The sequence below is a fragment of the Sciurus carolinensis genome, chromosome 14 (assembly GCF_902686445.1).
Source record: "Sciurus carolinensis chromosome 14, mSciCar1.2, whole genome shotgun sequence".
Taxonomy (NCBI): domain Eukaryota; kingdom Metazoa; phylum Chordata; class Mammalia; order Rodentia; family Sciuridae; genus Sciurus; species Sciurus carolinensis.
This window is the reverse complement of record NC_062226.1, coordinates 72,814,287-72,833,937: the sequence shown is the minus strand read 5'-3', so window position 1 is coordinate 72,833,937 and position 19,651 is coordinate 72,814,287. Positions and strand designations below refer to the sequence as shown.

General features: G+C 35.9%; 1 protein-coding gene and 1 pseudogene across 2 annotated transcripts in view; one reads left to right on the top strand and one right to left on the bottom strand.

Annotated features, from left to right (window-relative positions):
* The window catches only part of Abhd17b (abhydrolase domain containing 17B, depalmitoylase), a 43,883-nt gene extending 41,357 nt beyond the window's left edge, over positions 1 to 2,526 (top strand). For both annotated transcript variants that reach the window (XM_047523810.1, XM_047523811.1), the window contains exon 4: positions 972 to 2,526. In XM_047523810.1, the coding sequence (XP_047379766.1) occupies positions 972 to 1,191 (220 nt within the window). In that variant the 3' untranslated portion in view covers positions 1,192 to 2,526. The remainder of the gene's footprint in view (positions 1 to 971) is intronic.
* Positions 2,527 to 13,018: 10,492 nt separating this feature from the next.
* On the bottom strand, positions 13,019 to 13,249 carry LOC124965044 (small nuclear ribonucleoprotein G-like; annotated as a pseudogene).
* Between the last annotated feature and the right edge of the window lie 6,402 nt (positions 13,250 to 19,651).

Here is a 19,651-nt window from a genome sequence, read left to right as displayed (position 1 = left end):
CTTGGAAACCAAGTAGGGTTAATAACAGCCAGTTAATAATAGCCAAGTAAGGTTAATAACAGCCATGAGTGTTCTGTAAACTCTCTTAAGACCCCTACCCTAAACTCTGATAATCCTGAGTGCATAGACCCTTCATTCTTGGGGGAAGGCAGTTACCTAGCTACAGCTGAGAGATAAAAGGGACCTATAAAAGAGGGGGCTGTGTTTTAGCAGACTGAACAAATTCTCCATATTCTAATCACTCATCTTCATCTCCATAGCAAATTCCTTAGCCTTTTGGGGGTATTCTTTGTTACAAATTGGGTCGCTGCTTCTCTTTACTGTCTATCTGCTTAAAGTTGTCTTTGCTTTCTTCTATTTTTTTTAATCAGTTCCCTCTCACATTCATTTACTTTCCAGGTTTAAAATTTTGTTATATTAAAATTCTTCCTATGTTTTTGTGTTTATATCCTCATAAGAACAAAACTCAAAATATTTTAATGTAATTTTAGTAAGAAAACAGGAGGGAGAATATGAGTGCAGAAGACAAAATTGGCACATACTTAAAATTGTCCTTAGTTTTCTGTTCTTGAAACCTTAAGTTTTCCTGAGCTTTAAAAAAAAAAAAAAACAGGATTGTACAGCAGTGCAGCAGGGTGACAACATTGAATGAATCCACCAAAACAGAAGTACATGAAGGTCACTTTCCTCAGATAGACTTAATATAAAAGGCAACTTTTGGATCTTAAAATCGAAGAGGCATCCATCCCTTCTAAGCTGATTTGTACAGTTCTTTTTTTTTTTTTGGGATGCTGGGGATCGAACCCAGGGCCTTGTGCTTACAAGGCAAGCACTCTACCAACTGAGCTATCTCCCCAGCCCCTGATTTGTACAGTTCTAATATTTGAATTTTCTGTTTTAGCACAAGAAATTTTTTCTTCTTACATAGTCAAGTTATTGATTCTTCTTTCCCCTTTTTCTTTTCCCTACAGCATTGACAAAATCTCTAAGATAACCTCTCCAGTATTAATAATTCATGGAACTGAAGATGAAGTTATTGACTTTTCACATGGCCTCGCATTGTTTGAGCGTTGCCAAAGACCTGTGGAGCCTCTATGGGTTGAAGGAGCGGGACATAATGATGTGGAACTTTATGGACAGTACCTTGAAAGGTTGAAACAGTTTGTGTCACAGGAACTGGTAAACTTGTAAAATATTCTGTAAGTTTGCATACTGAGTTTTCTTTTCTTACTGAACTGCACTCTTTGGTAAATAGTATAAAACCTGAAGGTTTCGTTTGCAAATCATGTCAGTTGCCTTCAAAAATGTACAGGTAATGATTTGTTAACAGACTTAATGAAGGTTTTAATTACCAGAACTAGAAACTGGAAATAACAGTATCATGCAGTCAGGCTGTGTAATTTATATTTTTTCTGTGAATTTTTTTTTAAACATCAAGATGAGTACTGTATAAAATTTTAATTAGTTATATAAAATCAAATGCTGTAAAAGTATTGCCAAATGCTTTTGCATATCAGAAACAAATTTATAAATATTTTTAAAACATCTCAATGTACTAAATCTTATCCTGATATACAAATGATGTAATATTCTTGAAAAAGCTGTATATCTAAAGCAATTCAAGTACTCATAATAGAATAAACTGTAAAAAAATTTTTTTTAAACATGCAAGTTAAATAGAGTTGATCTAACCCTGTTGTACAGGGATAGAAGCTTACGTGGCTATTTTATTGTAAAATACATTGAATTTTCTGTATTCTCTGGTTATAATACATTTATCCTAAAAAAATGAAGTAAGTCTTAATTTTTATGCCATCCGTTAATTTCCCAATTAGTTACCTTGTAAATGCAGTCATAGTGGCACTGAATTTTAACTAGTTTTGATTTATAAGTTTGATACTGTGAGGCAACTACTTAAAATTTTATTTAGTTAACTAAAAGGCATTTAGGGTTTCAAGGCTGATTTGTATGCAATATTGTTTTCAAATTTTGACTAATCTTGTAGAATTGTAGTACTCTTCATTGTATGAAAACTTGAAACTCCATTAGTTGTTCTTCAACACCACAAACAGACTGGGTATTTGGTCCTTTTTCACTTTGGCTATTTTTAAGAATAGGACCTATTCATTTGGATTACTATCTAAGAATTTCATGGATTTGCTCCTGGATGTAGGAGGTAAGAAAACATTTAATTCATAAGTTTTATATTAACCAATATAGTAAAAAATAAAGCTCACACACAAAAACTAAGTTGCCTTTCCTTGAATGAATCCTGCCTGAATAAAACAATGGAAGAAAAATAAAAATAAAATTAACGGTATGTAGTCTAATTTGTAAATGAATGAATATTGAAATAATATACACTGTGGATATCTTTTAAGGCCTTATGTAGTTTTAATTGTTCTGCTTGTTCTGTGGTTATGTCTAAGACTATAGTATATGATTCTCTATAACATGTATCAAGTATTGTGAATGCTTTGGTTCAGATGTGTCAAATTAACAGTAAAACAACAAATATACCACTCAGCTGTGCTTGTTTGCCTTCTTCCATCCTCCTCACTCCAACACAAAAGATATTCACCTTTTAGGACTTAGTTCTGAGATTTCCTAAATTTTTTATTAACATGTATAGGGTATATGTATAACATTAATAGGGTTCAGTGTGGTATTTCCATACATGTACGTAGCATGTACTGATAAATTACCTCTTCCACCCCTTCCTGCTCCTACACACCCTCCCCTGTCTCCAATAATCACTATTGTGTTTTCAGGTCAGTTTTATTGTTGTTTTGTTTTTGTTTTTGTTTTTGTTTTTGGCTTCTGCATATGAGAGGGACTATGGCCGTGCTTATCTTTCTGTGTCTGGCTTATTTCACGTAACATAATGTCTTACAGTTTTGTCCATTTTACTGCAAATCACAGGATTCCATTCTTTATGTCCAAATAACACCTTCTCGCTAGTATTTTGGGGTTTTTTGTTTTGTTTTGTTGGGTTTTTTTGTTTGTTTTTGTTGTTGTTTGGTTCTTTATAGTACCCTTTCTAACTGGGGCGAGATGGTATCATTAGTTTTCATTTGCATTTCCCTGATGGCTAATGAAATTGAGCATTTTTTCATCTATTTGTGGTCCGTTTATATTTCTTCTGTTGAGAAGTGTCCATTTGGATCATTTGCCCATTTCTTAATTGAATTGCTTGGGGTTTTTGTCAACTTTTTGAATTTTTTATATATTTTCGATATTAACCATGTGTCAGATGAATAGTTGACAGATATTTTTCTCCCATTCTCTAGTTTGTTTATTCACTCAAGTTTCCTTTGCTATACAGAAGCTTTGTAGTTTGATGTAATCCCTTTTGTCAGTTTTTTCTTTGGTTTCCTGTGCTTTGAGAGTTCTACCCAGAAAATCATTGCCTATACCAGTGTCTTGAAGTGTTTCCCCTATGTCTTCTTCCAGTAGTTTAAGGGTCCTATATTTAGGTCTTTGAACTGTCTTGAGTTTATTTTTGTACAGAGTGAGAGATAGGATTCAAGTTTCAGTCTTCTGAATGGATATCCAGTTTTCCCAGCACTATTTATTGAAAAGGCTGTCCTTTTCTCCAAAGTATGTTTTTGCCACATTTGTTCAGGCTCAGTTGACTGTTTGTGAGTTTATTTCTAGGATCTCTGTTCTGTTCTATTGGTCAGTGTGTCTTTATATGCTAGTACCATGCTGTTTTGGTTATTATGTCTTGAAATTAGGTATTATGGTATCATTAACTTTGTTCTTTTTGCTCAAGATTGCTTTGGCTCTTTCAAGCCTTTTTGTTGTTGTTTGTTTCCATATAAATTTTAGGATTTTTTTTTTCTAGTACTGTGAAGAATGTCATATGTTTTGATGGGGATTGAACAAAATCTGTAGATCATTTTGGGTGGTATGGACATCATAACAGTATCTGTCAGGTCCTTGAACATGAGAGGTCCTTGCTTTTATCAGTGATCTTTCTATATTTTTCATTCTTATTTTTACTTCCTCAGTAAGTTTATTCTTAGGTTTTTTTTGAAGGGGATTTCCCCCCATCCCCTTTTTGGTAGCTATCGTAAATGGGATTGCTTTTCTGCTTTCTTAGCAAATTCGTTATTGAATAGAAAAATAACTGATGGTGTGTTGATTTTTGTATACTGCTACTTTACTGAATTTGTTTTCAGTTTTAATAGTCTTTTGGGTAAAGTCTTTAGATTTTTATACATATAGAATCATCATCTCCAAACAGGGATAGTTTTAGTTCCTCCCTTCACATTTGTATGCCTTTTTATTTCCCTGGCTAAAACCTCTAGACCGTGTTAAGTAAAAGTGGTGAGCATAAACAACCCTTTGTCTTGTTCCTGATCTTAGAAGAAAGATTTTCAGCTTTTCCACCTTCAGTCTGATATTGCCTGTGGGTTTGTCATTTGTAGCCTTTATTATGTTGAGGTACCATCCTGATATACCTAATTTGTTCAGGACTTTTACCATGAAGGGGTATTGAATTTTATTAATTGCTTATTCTGCATTTATTGAGATGATCAGATGATTTTTATCCTTTATTCTGTTGGTGTGATGGATTACATATATTGATTTTCATGTGTTGAACCATCCTTGGGATGAAAGCAACTTGATCATGGTGACTGATTTTTTTCAATGTGCTACTGAATTTGTTATTGTGTTGGATTTTTGCATTTATCAGGATTAATGGTGTATAGTTTTCTTGTTGTATTCTTGTCTAGTTTTAGTAACAAGGTAATGCTGGCTTCAGAATTAGTTTGGAAGGGTTCTTTTTCAATTTTTTGGACTAGTTCAAGAAGAATTAGCCCTTTAAAAGTTCAATAGAATTCAGCAATGAAACCATCTGATCTTAGGCTTTTCTTTGTTGGAAAACTATTTCTGGTTCAGTCTCTCTACTTATTGGTCTATTCAGGTTTTTTACATTCTCAGGGTCAGTTTTGGTAAGTAGCATGTATACCAAAAATTTGTTCATTTCTTCTAGGTGTGTTCAGTTTATTTTTTTAGCACACAAGTAGTTTTCCCTAATAGTCCTTAATGATCCTTTGTATTTCTGTTATATTCTTTATGATATCTTTTTTTTCATCTCAGATTTTATTTTTCCAGATCTTCCCTTTTTCCTTCCCCCTTGGTCTAACCTAAAGCTTAATTAATTTTGCTTATCTTCTAAAAAAAAATTCTTCTTTTCATTAATCTTTTGTATTTTTTGTCACTATTTGATTTATTTCTGCTCTGATTTTTTTTTTTTTTTTTTTTTTTTAAACGTAGGCACTTGCTCCTATAAACTTCATATTGGTTTTTCTGTGTGCTGTATAGGTTTGGAATGTTGTATTCCTATTTTCTTTTGTTTCCTCCCTCCTTCTCTCCTTTCCTTTCTACCTTCCCGGAGATTGAACCTAGGACATGCTAACCAAGCACTGAGCTACACCCCTGGCCCTGTGTATTTTATTTTGAAACAGTCTTGGTAAATTGCCAAAACTGGCCTTGAACTTGCAATCCTTCTGCCTCAACCTTCCAGATAGCTCAGATTATAGGCACACACCACAGTGCCTGCCTCTTTTGATTTTTTTCAATGACCCATAGTTTATTCAGAAATGAATTGTTCAGTCTCCTTCAGTCTCCATGTACTTGTATGATTTCTAAATTTTTTCTTGTTGATGTCTGGCTTCATTGTATTATTATCTAGTTTCACCCCATTGTTATCAGAAATGATGCAGAATATGATTTCAGTTTTTTGTTTTTAAGACCTGAGTCCTAATATATTTTCTATTCTAGAGAAAGTTCCATGCGCTTATGGAAAGAATGTTTTTTGTACTGGTTAGATGGACTGTGCTGTAAATGTTAAGTTTATTTGATCTCTTGTTTTTGTTTGTTTGTTTGTTTTTTATATTTTGGAACTGGAGATTGAACCCAGGGGCACTACCACATCCCCAGCTCTTTTTCCTTTTTTTGGTCTAAATGATTTGGCCATTAATGAAAGTGGGGTGTGTTAAAGGTCCCTCGTTATTATTGATTTGGAACACATTTCTTCCTTTTTGTCTCGTTTGTAATAGTGTTTTATAAAATTGGTTGCTCTGACATTAAAGCATATAGATCTACAGTCATCTCCATTATTGAATTGTACCCTTGAAGTGACCTTCTTTGTCCCTTCTTACACATTTTGTAGTGATCATGCTACTTAGTATTTGTTCATTCATTAACAATTATTGAATGTCTAAGCTATATAAAACCCTAACTGGGTAAGATATATATCAATCATAGACTTAACAGAGTAGCTGGAAAGCTAGACACCTCATTGCACATATTGTTAGTTTGATAATAGCTGAAGGAGATTTGTTGGGTAATGTAACAGGTAAAAGGTACTCTTAGGAGAGGACATGGGGTGGGGGCAGGACAAGGAAAACACGCAGGAAGAGAGGTATCTGAACAGATTTTTTAAGAAGATTGACTAAGAATTGGCTAGATCTGGTTGACCCAGGGGAAATATTCCTAGGATGAGAGGAAAAACTAGAAGAATGAAAGAGTACATTTGAAATATAAGGGTAACTGAAGGGCAAGAGGAAAAGATGGTATAGGAATGAGACTGCTACATGCCAATTAGGGACACAATCATAGATGGCATACTCAATCTCGCTCTTTATCCTAGAAATAAGAGCCACTGACAGAAGTATGAAACTTTATTTGTTAAGAGAATTGAGAAGCTGAAGTGTATAAACTCAGGGGCATGCCAAAGGCCCTGGGTTTGCTTGCTAGCACCACAAAATATAGTACAAGTAGGAAAAGGGGGAGAAAAAAGTAGAAATTTTTGCTCGTTAGAAATAATGTATAGGCCATTTGTTTAGAAACTGATTTAATCTTAGGGTGCTGAACATGCATTATGAGGAAATAATATGAACAGTGGTAGACAAACCATATTGCAATGTTAATGTAATTTTAGGATGCTGTGAAAGAATGATCACAAATTAGAGAAAATCCTGAAATATTTTACCAAGTCAAAAACCCAAAGACTGAAGGATGTGACTAAGGAATTAGCTGTCTACAAATATTTGAGAGAAGTTTACACTTAATTCTTTTGATCTCAGAGTGGAACTATGTAAAAGTCACAAAATGGCAGATTAGAGTATAATGTAAGAAAAACTTTGCTGGCATGGTGGCACACATATACCTGTAATCCAAGCAACTCAGAGGAAGTGCCCCAGGGTTCAAACTGAGTACCAAAAGAAAAAAAAAAAAAAACAACTTCTCAATTATTTGTCCATCAAAGAGAAGATTCTCCTCGGGGTTTACAAGTATCTTACCACCAGAAGTACAACTGAAGCTGAATAGCATTCATTATTCAAGCCACAGAAGAAATTCCAGATTTAAGTAGGATATTGAACTAGATGTACTACATGTAAGTCCTTTAATATTTATATTCCATTCAGATTTCCCCTACTTATTCCTCAGAGGATCATTTACCCTGTGCTTTCTAGAAGACAGTATGATGTAGAAGAATTAAGTTGCTAATCAGGTCTAGAACAATATACCAGTGATCCTTTTGAACTATAATACAGCATAAATTTGTTTGCTCTCAATTTTATTTTTTTAAGTGCTCCAAGATTCTTCCTTATCGGCTGTTTTTTTCATCTTATGGTAAATTGGTAGGTTGTGCCTTTTGCATTTCTTAAGTTAATAATTTGTATATTTAAGGTAATTCTTTTTACTAGGTACAGTGACAGCTATTTAGTTGTGTTAAAATCTAGTAAGGATGGTAAACATGGTCACATGAATAAATAGTGTTTGTTTCAGCATTATTTTATTGTTTGTTTTCTGCAAATGAGACCATGCTGAAAATTTAAGCAATTACATTGAAGCATTTCTCGAAGTAGTTATTACTACTTCTTGCCTTGGTTTGTTATGTCGATTTAAGCAGTATATTCAAATATCATGGTAGCATATTGCATTCTAATAAAGTATACCTCAAGTGTTCAGTAACCAAAAGAAGTGACAGTTATACATATGACCCTCAAAAATTCTTAGAATTTGCAGAAGGAAGAAAGAAGATATTTATCCCATTTCTAAATGGATTTTGCCTCTGAAGGAAGCAAACACCTTTATGCTCGTATGACCCACTTGAAATTAGCATTAAAAATAATGAAAGAAAAGGAAACAGGAAATAAAGAATAGAGTCTTTACAAATGTCATTGAGCTGAAAGCTGTTAAAGTGGTTCTTTGATATGAAGTGAGATGGGCTTATTTTATTTCCTCTATTTCTTCTTATAGATCATGTATTGAATGTATTATAACACTTCTCAGAAAAAGTTTTATTAGTGTGTTTCAAGAATAAGATTCTTATATTGGGAAAATAGAGGGAAATGGTGTTTTTAATAAGTCACATTTTTATCATCATATAAAATGCAAATTTTGAGTATTTTACTACTTAATCCAGAATTGAAAATATTTCAAAGTAATTGCTTACAGCAATATATGGTATAGAGGAATGGAGAGTAGCAGGTAGGTATGTGGTTATAGGGGAATCTGAATCAAAATTTTTTTATGTACCATTCATTTCCAAAATTTCTACGAAGTATGGTGAATAATTTAAATGCATAATAGCTCTGGTGAAAGTCAAAGGCCATCAATTTTACCTCACCAAAGTATGAGATATTGCTGCTTTTTGAAGTCCTCTTCAGTCTGGATGTCTATCTTCAAACCTTCTATGTCTGCCTCTTGACAAAAGGATGGAAAGAAGAGAGAACCAGGAGATTAGCCTATATATCCCTGAATACTTGTGATACTATGAAGAATATAATTAGCCACACATGTGTTGGTGCAAGCCCATGATCCTAGGCTTAGGCAGGAGGCTTCCAAGTTCAAAGTCAGCCTGGGTAACTTAAGTGATACTCTGCCTCAAAACAAAAGAGTAGGGATGTAGCTTAGTGGTAAAGCATTCCTGAATTTAATCCCAGTACTGCCAAAGAAGAGTGGGAAGAGTCTTTGGCCTCACCAATACCTAAAAATAGAATAAGTACCAAGTCTAACTAAAGTATTTTCTAGACAATGCCTATGTATTACATCTTAAATATTACAAACACAACCATGCATTATTATAATTATTTACTATCTGGTAATTTCCTTAACCCATTATTGCCTTTTTTTTTTTTGTACTAACCTTATTTTTGCTATTATTAGCAAATATGTTACATATATATTATTTTATGTTACAGGCAAAACAATTGATTACATGCATATTATTTTTTGAAACTTCTTTTAAATCAAGAGGAGAAAAAAATGTGTTCTTAAAGTTACATAATTGACTTGATATTCTTTGTTCTTGTATATTCGTATCACTGTACAGTTGTTTTCGGGCTGAAGAACTTCTTTTAATATTTCTTGTAAAATAGTTTCTGAGCAACAAATTCTGTTTTTGTTTATCTCAGAAAACATTTCACCTTCCTTCTAGAAAGATTCCTTTGCTGGGTATAGAATTCTTGGTTGCCAGGTTTTTGTTTGTTTGTGTGGTACTGGGATCCAAACCCAGGGCCTCACTCATGCTAGGCAAGTGCTCTACCACTGGGCTATGTTCCCTGCCCTTATTGCCAGGGTTGTTTTCACTTTTAGCTCTTTGGATGTTTTCCCACTACTTTCTGGATTCCATTGTTTCTGATGAGAAATAAGGTATTAATCTTAATTGAGGTACGCTTATAAGTACTGCATTGGTTTTCTCTTGCAAATTTCAGGATTTCTCCTTGTCTTTTAATACTTCAGCATATATGTATGTGTGTCTGTGGATGTCTTAGCATTTATCTTTGAAGTTTCTCAGATGTGTTGGTTATTGTTTCTCAATAAATTTGGAAAGCTTTCTACCATTATTTCTTCAAATATTCTATCTCCTTTGGTACTCTCAACTCAAGCATTACAAGATCACATCTGCTCTCATGTACATGGGAACCTGCCTGCTTTGCTTTTTAGGGTCTTATATTTGCTTCTGAGTTTCCTTTGTTGTCTTCACACTATTAACTGTCACTACTTAACAATTATGAGTTAATTTCATTGGCTTGAATTTGCTTTTTTCTATTCAGACAATCTTGAAAAACAGATAATTGGTCTTAAATTATGTCCTAAATAAGAGCAAAATGGCTTTGCTGAAGCCTAAAAGCCATACTATGAGCTGCAACCAGACAGCTTCAACCAAAACTCCCCACCTGCCAAGGTAAGAATTGGTTACTGTCCACCCAGTTAATTCTGTCCAGCAGATCTGGATTCCCAGGGTTGGCTTCTATAAATCCGCTTTTCTGGTGAATGTTACTGGTATTGTCTTCCATATTTTTTGAAAAAACAAAGTCAAGAATTTTCAAGAAACAGCAACATACTCTGTAATTTTTGCCAGTTGTTGGAACAGTGGCTTCTAAACACCTCATCACATACGGAGATACTAGCATGGAGCTTACAGAGTAGTAGTATGTGTCAGTTAGCCCAATTTGATTGCCACCATTGACAGATGGGTTTGAAAGTGCTCTCTCTGTGATCAAAGACAAAAAGTTGAGCAATTGTAAACACAGAGGGACATGGAAGAGAATTTAAAGTGACAATATGAAGTAACTGGGTTCATGAGTGCCAGAAAGAAGCAGAATAGAAAGAAGCAATGTAATGTGTTAAGTCTAATAAATTCTTCCAAATACAATCATGAGAAAGGCAAAGTAGATGCACAATATAGCCCTAACACCCAAATGAGGAATGATTTGCGATTCACGAGATATTCTGAGCACAATATTTAAAAACGAAAAGATATTGCATTAATAGCTAATTTGAATATAAATAAGTGGTATGGAACTCTTTGAAATGCTGGAAACAAGCTGTGTTGATGGGAATATAATAAGGAGTTAATCTTCTTGTCTTGACTGTTTAAGCCCTTATTTTGGTCACATTTGAACTGTTGGTTTTTGTTTGTTTGTTTGTTTTTTTAAATCCTCCTGGGATGTGTGTGTGTGTGTGTATGTGTGTGTAGGCACACAGTTTGGAGAAGCCAGGGTCTGCCTGCAAAAAAAAAAAGATGACTAAAAAACATAAGGGATGTCATGCACGATGGCATGCCTGTAATCCCAGCTACTCCACAGTCTGAGTCAGGAGGGTTGCAAGTTTGAGACCAGTCTCAGCAATTTAGTGAGACACTGTCTCAAAGTAATAAAAAGGATTGGGGATGTAGTAACTCAGCAGTAGAGTGCCTTGGGTTCAATCCCCAGTACTGCCTAAATAAATAAAGCCTAATACCTATTGGTAGCTGTACAAATTTTTCCAGGAATCATGTATTCAAAGCCTCACTTCAGAAGACATAAGATAGGAGAGAGAGTATTGTGTACTCTTCTTTTTTAATTAGTTTTTGATGGACCTTTAGTTTATTTATTTATTTACATGTGGTGCTGAGAACCCAGAGTCTCACACATTCTAGGCAACTGAGCCACAACCCCAACCCTGTACTGTCTCTTTTACGCCTAATAGTTCTAGGTAGTTCTCTAATCAGTGCCCTGCAGAGTGTTGAAAGAAGATCCCCAGAGATTCAGGCCCTTCCCACATGGATCTTCCCTCTAAGAAGCTATTTGGAAGGGTAGAGAACATGACCTTTTTTCTTTTTTTTGTTTTTTTTTTTTTTTTAAGTCTCTTTACCCCTCCCTTGGTAACTGAAAGCTGCCTAACAATTGAATTCATTAGAAAGGAAGAAAATGTTCCAAAGAGGTAAGATGTGTTCTTTGTGTTCCTCATTTGAAGTTTTAAGTCAGTAGGATGGCCTCATCATTGAAAAGTTGTGACTTTATATTTTCCTTGTGTTTCTTTAAATTGTGCCATTTGAGAAGAAAGTCGCAAAATTAAAAGTACCAGGGGTACAGAGGGTAGTTTTGAAATTTTAGGTATTAACCTATGAACCAGTTTTATCATCACTGGTGAATAATTATAATATCCTTTCTGTTGACCTTGAAGGTTTTTTATGAAGATTAATAATAATCCTAAATGGGAATACTTTCGGTGTTCTAAAAGAATGTAAAAATAAATAAGGGGTTGTTTATGTCATAGATGAATCTGTTGTCTATCGATGAAGAGTATCAGGCCATGAATCACTTTCAGATAACTTTTAGGGAATTTTTATTAGTAATGTGCCAGTTTACCAATGAATGTTCAGAGTACACTGAATCTGTGGAACTCTGATTAAAGTTGGCCCATTTCTTACTTTGGATATATATATATCATAAAAACCACTGGAGAATCTGGTCTGTAGTGTCTTTAAATGGTTCAAGAAACTAGTGCAGCTAGATGGACTCCAGCAAATGAAAGCAAATGTACCTTTTGTTCTGTTCAATCCTTTCCTGCTCTCATGATGCTTTTCCAAATGTGTGCTCTTGTCCTCAAACATGCTCTTGGTTTTGTGGGTTAAACTAGAAAGACTGGGGGCAAGACAAATAACATTAGAGCAACCAAAAGAAAAAACCCCATGGTTTTGGAAGATTTAACCTATAGTGGCAAATCCTTACTGCTCACCTTTTTTTTTTTTTTTTTCCTTCAAATTCTGGACCAGGCACAGTGGCATACTCCAGTAATCCTGGCAATTCAGGAGCCCGAGACAGGAGGCTAACAAGTTCAAGGCCAGCCTCAGTAACTTCACAAGATCCTCTCTCAGTCCTAGAGTGCCTTGGGTTCAATCCACATACCAGAAGGGGGAAAAAAAAATCTGAATGTGTTTTTCTATCACAGTGCTTCTCTACTGACATAATAATTAATGAAATTTATCTTGTTAAAGGTTTGATACTTAATAAATTACTAGCATACTAATTAATAATATTTAAATTCTTTTAAGGAAGATTTAACAATGTTTTTGCTAAAATATTAGCTTTTTCTTTGTTTTTTTTGTTATTAAAAAGTTTATTTAACAAAAAGTTTAATATGAAAATGTACACGACCCGATTTTTATGTCATAGTTAAACAGGCCCTCTGGAAAGGGGACACGGATTTCTGTGTGACTAACCATTATTTATACTTGTTCCAAGGCTTCTAACATGATGATACTATTTCCTCATATTACCACCATTCCAATATTGTTCTGTTGCCCACTAGTTGCCATCTCCACACTTTCGTCTATCACAAGATTCATAAAGGGATCAAATCCCCGAAATTTTCCTTGGACATGTCTGCCACCATTTAATTTCATGATAATTTCTTGTCCATAAATTTTTTTCAGCTAGGGAGCGTGAGCTTTGCTCATGCTGTCTACTCTGCAGGCTCAGAGATGCTTTGAGCTTTTTCTTTGTAATGACAGTATTGTGGGGTGCAAATTAAGAACAGACCGATCACCACTGAGAAGTCCAAATTTGAGAGTCTTTATTAGCCAGCCAGCTGATTATCTCACACAATGCCCCAAAAATGACTATTGGGAGAACAGCCCTGAGCACAGGGCTGCAAAGGCTTTTATACCTTTAGTCAATACATCAATCATAAGTGTCTGTTGCTATGATTCAAAACTAGAAACTAACATCATGAGGTCTAAAATCATAAGCAGAATGGGAAGTGGGTTAAAATGACCTTAGTTGGGTACAAGTTAAAGAATGGTTACTAACATCTAGACAATCACTGTTGACATGGTACATTGTTTAAGAAAAGTAGGAATCAAAAGGAACAATTTTACATTATATAAGAATTGCCATTTTGTGTTGCCAAACATGCTATGCTAAGCAACGGTTGATGGGTACAGAGGCCGGGTGTTCCCACATGACATGGAGTCTGTTTAGTCATTGCCCATATAGCCTGGTCTGTACCATTTCCATGGAATCAAATATGTCAACCCATCACAGACAAAAATATGACTTAAAGAAATGGTATATTTTGTCCAAGTTCTTCTAATTTGTCATTTGTTTTCTCATTCTAATGTGGTAGGAGCAACATCGCATTAACCAAGAATCAATGGACTCATAGGAGACTTTATTAAAACAGCAATTCAACCCATAAGGAATTATCTCTTTAAGACAATTGGACAGTTATCATTCATTTAGCTACCCTGAAACACAACGTAATAAATACAAAAATTACTTCTGAGTCCCAGAACTCTCCCAATATTTATCGGAAGTGGCTTCATTAAACCTCGTCTTATCAGACCTGCCTTGGAGAAGGAGGAAGTGGGAAGCACCTCAATTTAAACTACTTCTCAGAAAAAATACTCCTTGACTTAAACTTCATCTGTACATGCTTTGTTTTCTGGTTCTAGCAACTGATATTTTTTTTTTTTAATACTTTTTTAATGGTAGATGGACGCAATATCTTTTTTTATTTTTATCTTATGGTAAGGATCAAACTAGTGCTTCACACATGTGAGGCAAGTGTCCAACCACTGAGCTACAGCTCCAGCCCCATTTTGTTTGTTTTAATGAAATTCTAAAATACTATTTATCTTGGGTTATTCTGAAAAAGAGGTCCTACTCCCAGCTGTGCCCTACCAAAAAAGATAACGCAAATTACCAAAGTAAGGATGATTGTGACTTAAAATGATCAACTTTTACTAAAGAACTCTGATTCATGAGAAGTCCTCATGAAGGAGATAAAATGTATACGTCCTAAAGAGTGTACAATACAAATGACCAGGTTTATTTATATTTTAACTTTTCCATTTTCACAATGGTGCTTACATCAATACACCATACACCTCTGTAAGTTGGTAGTGGTTAAACACGAAGGCTTTTCAGTTGTACTCATAGACCTCAGCAGAACTAGAAAAATGAGTCAAATGCTCTCATTGCATTATCCAAAATATCCAGTACCTTCCCACCAGGGTTTCTATGAATTCCTGAGAAATTCTACTCTCTAGTGACTACCCCCAACTGATCTCGTTTCTACAGAATTGTTTTGAATTGTCTTTCTTGTTCATGTACAATGGTTCATTTTGTATTTTGTTGAACCAGAGATAGAATACAGCCTTTCTCTTTGATCTCTCTCACACACACACACACACACACACACACACACACTCCCATGACGTGTTTGTACATATGTTAGATTTATTGAAAGTTTGGAGTAACAGAATTTATAAGGTTAAATTATTAATTTAACTTTGAATATTAAAGATTCCTGTTTGTAAAAAGTCCCTTAGCCATTTCCTGCCGTGTTCTTCAGCCTCTTTATTCTTGAACTATGCTCCCAAATTTCTGATCCTATCTACCTAGTTGAGCATTTTAGCATTTCTTTACTTCCTTTTCCCTGGTGAGTTTGTATCCCAAGTTCTTGCTTTCTACCCGCAAGTAGTTCTTCCTGTTATTTTTCTGAAAACACAATTTTCTAACATGGTAGGGAGGGAGGCACAGCCCTCTGTCTCTTTAAGGGAAGCTGTTGCCAGAGCAGAATCTACTGACAATCTCCAGCTGGTTAGCTGTCACCTCCACAGTGGCATTCACACTGAAACTGTGTTCCCCAGTCTACTCCCAACAGGTGACTGCACACAGTGAGGCTGCTAGAGTGAGCCGTTCTTGACTGACATGACTTCTCTACAGAAACCCCTTGAGTACTTAGGTACGCTCCATTGACCTTGACCTGGCTAGACTCTCAGAACTGTGCTGTGGGCGGTCCAAGGTCCAGACTGTTGCCGTCTGCGGATATTTATTACCACCCGAGGCATCAATTGCGCCGGTATTTATCAGTGGTGGTCTGGAAACTGAGCTACTTCTATTTCTGAGCTGCTTCCTTCCTTGCTTGTTTATAGAGGATAGAGGAAATGAGGCTTACTTGGTTTGAGAGGGGAGAGAGAGGCTTTGCTTAAGAGAGACTACACTTTCAGAGATCTATATCTTAGTTCTGTTGCTGCTTCTTAAAGGTGCATCCTGCATCCTGTGAACTAAGGGTGTGTCTATCTGAGGTGCTTCTTAGTGATGGGTCCCGTGAACTGTGATCTACCTATCTGTGATCTAGAGGTGTGTTCTCAATTCTCTGCTAGCTGCTTCTGTCTGCTGCCTCTTCTTCCTTTCTACTAGTGGCTTCTCTCCGCCTCTTGCTGCTAGCTGCTGCTGCTTACTCTTGCGCCCTCGCCTACTGCCCACTTGTATTCCCTCCAGGAGGCGGAGGGTGGGGCCACACCACTCGCGATCAGGCGAGGAGCCAGCTGCCCTATCACAGCAAGGGTTAAAACGGGCAGGCCCGAGCAGGCACGCTTGGGAACACCTGTGCACGCATTGTGCGCATGAACTTAACTGAATATGGCCAGTGATAAATCACCTGAGTGCGCTTATGTTAATTAACCTCACTGCCGATGTGATCAGGCACCATTCTGGCACCGTCAGCATGGCACAGCCCCCAAAACAGACTAGACTATTGCTTTCTGGTTCCTTTCATAGAAATCAGAATCTCACCACAATCCGAAGACTCTCCTTGCCTACTCTGGACTTCCCATTTATCTTTCACATCTTCCCACCCACTACTAAAGCTATTACATATGTAATCCCATCTGTTTTTTGGAAGATATGAACTAAAACACTCCCCAAAAAGAATCATAATGCCAGTTTTAAAGATCATTATTGTTAAATGGGCATGATGATGCTTGCCTGTAACACCAACTGCTGGTGAAATTGAGGCAGGAGGATTGTAAGTGGAGACCAGCATTAGCATACTTAGCAAGGCCCTGTCTCAAATTTTTTAAAAAATGGCTAGGATGTAGCTCAGTGGTAGAATGCTGCTAGGTTCAATCCTCAGTACTGCCCGACCCGACCTGCCACCACACACAGACCAAAAAAAAAAAAAAAAAAAAAAAGGCATAGTTTTTTTTCTATCCCATTGCACAAAGCATAAGCAGATAGTATCTTTGCTTATGATATTTAGAAAATGTGAATTATATCTTTGTAAGTAACATGCATTTCTCCTTAACAATCTGGTTAAAATTGGTCTGAGGACCAAGCACCAAAGTAAAATAAACAGCCAAACAAGAATCTTTTCCTAAGTTAAAGAAAATGATGGGGTCTTGAACCTCAGTCTTGAATTGCCTCAGGAATCACTTCAGTCCATTGAAAGGCCAGTGGTCATAAAGGTAGTCACACTATTGGTGTCATGCTTCTAGAAACTTTGCTGAGACTAGAAGACACTTAGCACCTGGTTCATAAAGACATCTCTGCAGTCCTTCCCATAAACAACCATTAAACTCAACCTTGTCAAACTTACTGTCCGTTACTCTTCACCCAGTCTTTAGGGACATATCCCATATAAAATGGAATCTACCCTTTATAAAGTACTCCTAATTTTCTTCCTCTTCTATTCTTCATAATGAAGCATTCGAACTAAAAAATGTACGTAGTTATCCTTAGGGACAATATCATTTATGATAAGTAACTCAAATCTAAGGTTGAAAATACAAGACAGCTAATTTTATGGTAGGTTGCTATGCTGTTAAATTAACAAATCAACCAACTGTGCACGTTCTCATTTTTGCATCTCCTTGATGGTAGAGAGTTGAACATCTGATGGTATCAGTGTTAAGCTCCAGCAAAATCCTGGCAGTACAGACCCCTTTTTTACTAGCCACTTGATGGGAGTTTATTCTTGGTATCTACCATATTAAAGATCATGCAGTCAATGTTAATGCAAAAAAGTAAGTCTCCTGGCTCAAAGGTACAGGAATGTAAGTACAAAAGACAAGGAATTTCACATAGACTTGATCTTGTTACTTTTACACTCTGGGTAAGCTTACACATGTCTTATGTAATCTATAAGTCTTTTAAACTTTGCAATCTAATACACACCTTTTTGAGTTACTTAGAAGAAATAGTGATAAATGTGATTGTGGAGGTAAATATTTAATAATCAGGTGTTAGAGTTGATGCCCTGATAAGTAGCATTTGATGATTTCCATTATATAAATATTCCTCCCATAGCCAATTTCAAGCTAGATGGTTTAGCAACTAGATGGCAAAATCCCTGACAGTCACCTCTCACATAATCACGGGTGGCACCTGAGGCAGCTCCAGCACACTGTTCAACGTGTAACACTTGGTGTACAGCAGGTACTCAGTAAATATTGACTTCTCATCTTCATGAGTCCCTTCAACCAAGCTCCGTAACTATTGTTTAATAAACACTATTTTAGTTCCTCAAGATATGAGATGTCATTGTATTTATCTGTAAATAAAGTTAACTCAGGTATGCCTTCATAACATTTCACAATTGTCGAGGACATATTTGGGATGCTCTTTCTAAAAAATACAGGATGGGCAAAGTATGAGGACTTCATTTTGTAGGACCCTTATGGCTTCCCAGAAAGGTGGGCATTCCCCAAAGTAGCTAAAACTGAGGTACTTGTGGAGACCATAAAGCAGGAAACTGAATGGCAGGCATCTGCCCTGGATTATAATTTAGCTTGATTATATACAACGACACTGGCACGAGGAGAAGTAACACGCTTCTTTACTCTTAATGATTACTCTGAACAATTTTAGAAGGGTCAGCTGTCCTGTTTATTTGTTTTCATTAAATTTAAAGATGCCCTTATCAACTTCCATTTCAAACCAAGTAGGAGTAACGTACAGAATTATTCTCCCTTTGTAAACAACTGTAGAACTGGATAATATGTAAGAAACAACTCTGTTCCAACTTTCAGATCATACTGTGTTCAAGATTTTGATCCCAACAGAAGAGAAACAACTGAAATGAACCTCAAGATTGTGGTGAATTTCTTCCTAGAAGTAGGGTTGTTAGATAAAATGTAGGGTATTTACTTAAATCTCAGAAATTTTAGATTCCAACAAAAAAATTTTTAGTTAGAAGTATTTATAATTTTCTATTTTTATTTTCTAAATCTGGCAACCCTACTTAGAGGCAATTTTTAGGCTCTGACACAGGGAAAGGAAATCCAAATAGAGAGCACTAATTTCAGTAGGGTGAGACAAATACTAGTTTGGTGAGGCTACAGTGATGAGGAGTTTGTAGGGTAAAATACTGGATGGGATAATGCTATGTCATAGGAAGGAGCCCTAAAAAATTTTCAAAGGACTTTCTTGATTTCTTGACTATACTATTAGGTGTTTATATAGGGTGAAACTCCACAAGGCCAAGGCCAGTAGGCAAAGAACAAAGGCCAAAGAGTTCACACAGGCTCAGGGGCATTGAATTCTATCCATCTAGGTCACAGTAGTCTTTGAACATTTAGGGCTATCAAAAGAGATCTAAGAGTTCATACCTTAGTATAGGACTGTATTGATGTTAAAATAAAGGTAACACTAGACTCAGTGTAACAAAGTTTTAAAACAAGCCTCAGGCTAGGTGTAGCTCAAGAGTGGAGCACTTGCCTCACATGTGAGGGCCTGGACTTGAGGCCCAGTACCATGAAAAATTAAAACAAGCCTCCAAAGAATGTAATCTTTGTAAGTAACTTAACTGCCTACCTAAAGAAGTTAACATTTTTTAAAAAACAGGATTGAACCTAGCAGTGCTCTACCACTAAGCTATACTACATCCCCACCCCTTTTTTTGTGTTTTTTATTTTGAGACAAGATCTTGCTAAGTTGCCCAGCTGGCATGGAACTTGTAATTATTCTGCCAAAGCCTTTGGAGCACTGGGTTTAAAGGTGTTTGGTGGACCACCACATCTGGCTTTTTTTTTTTCCTAAAGAGCAACAAAATGTCAACACAAAGAAACATTGTA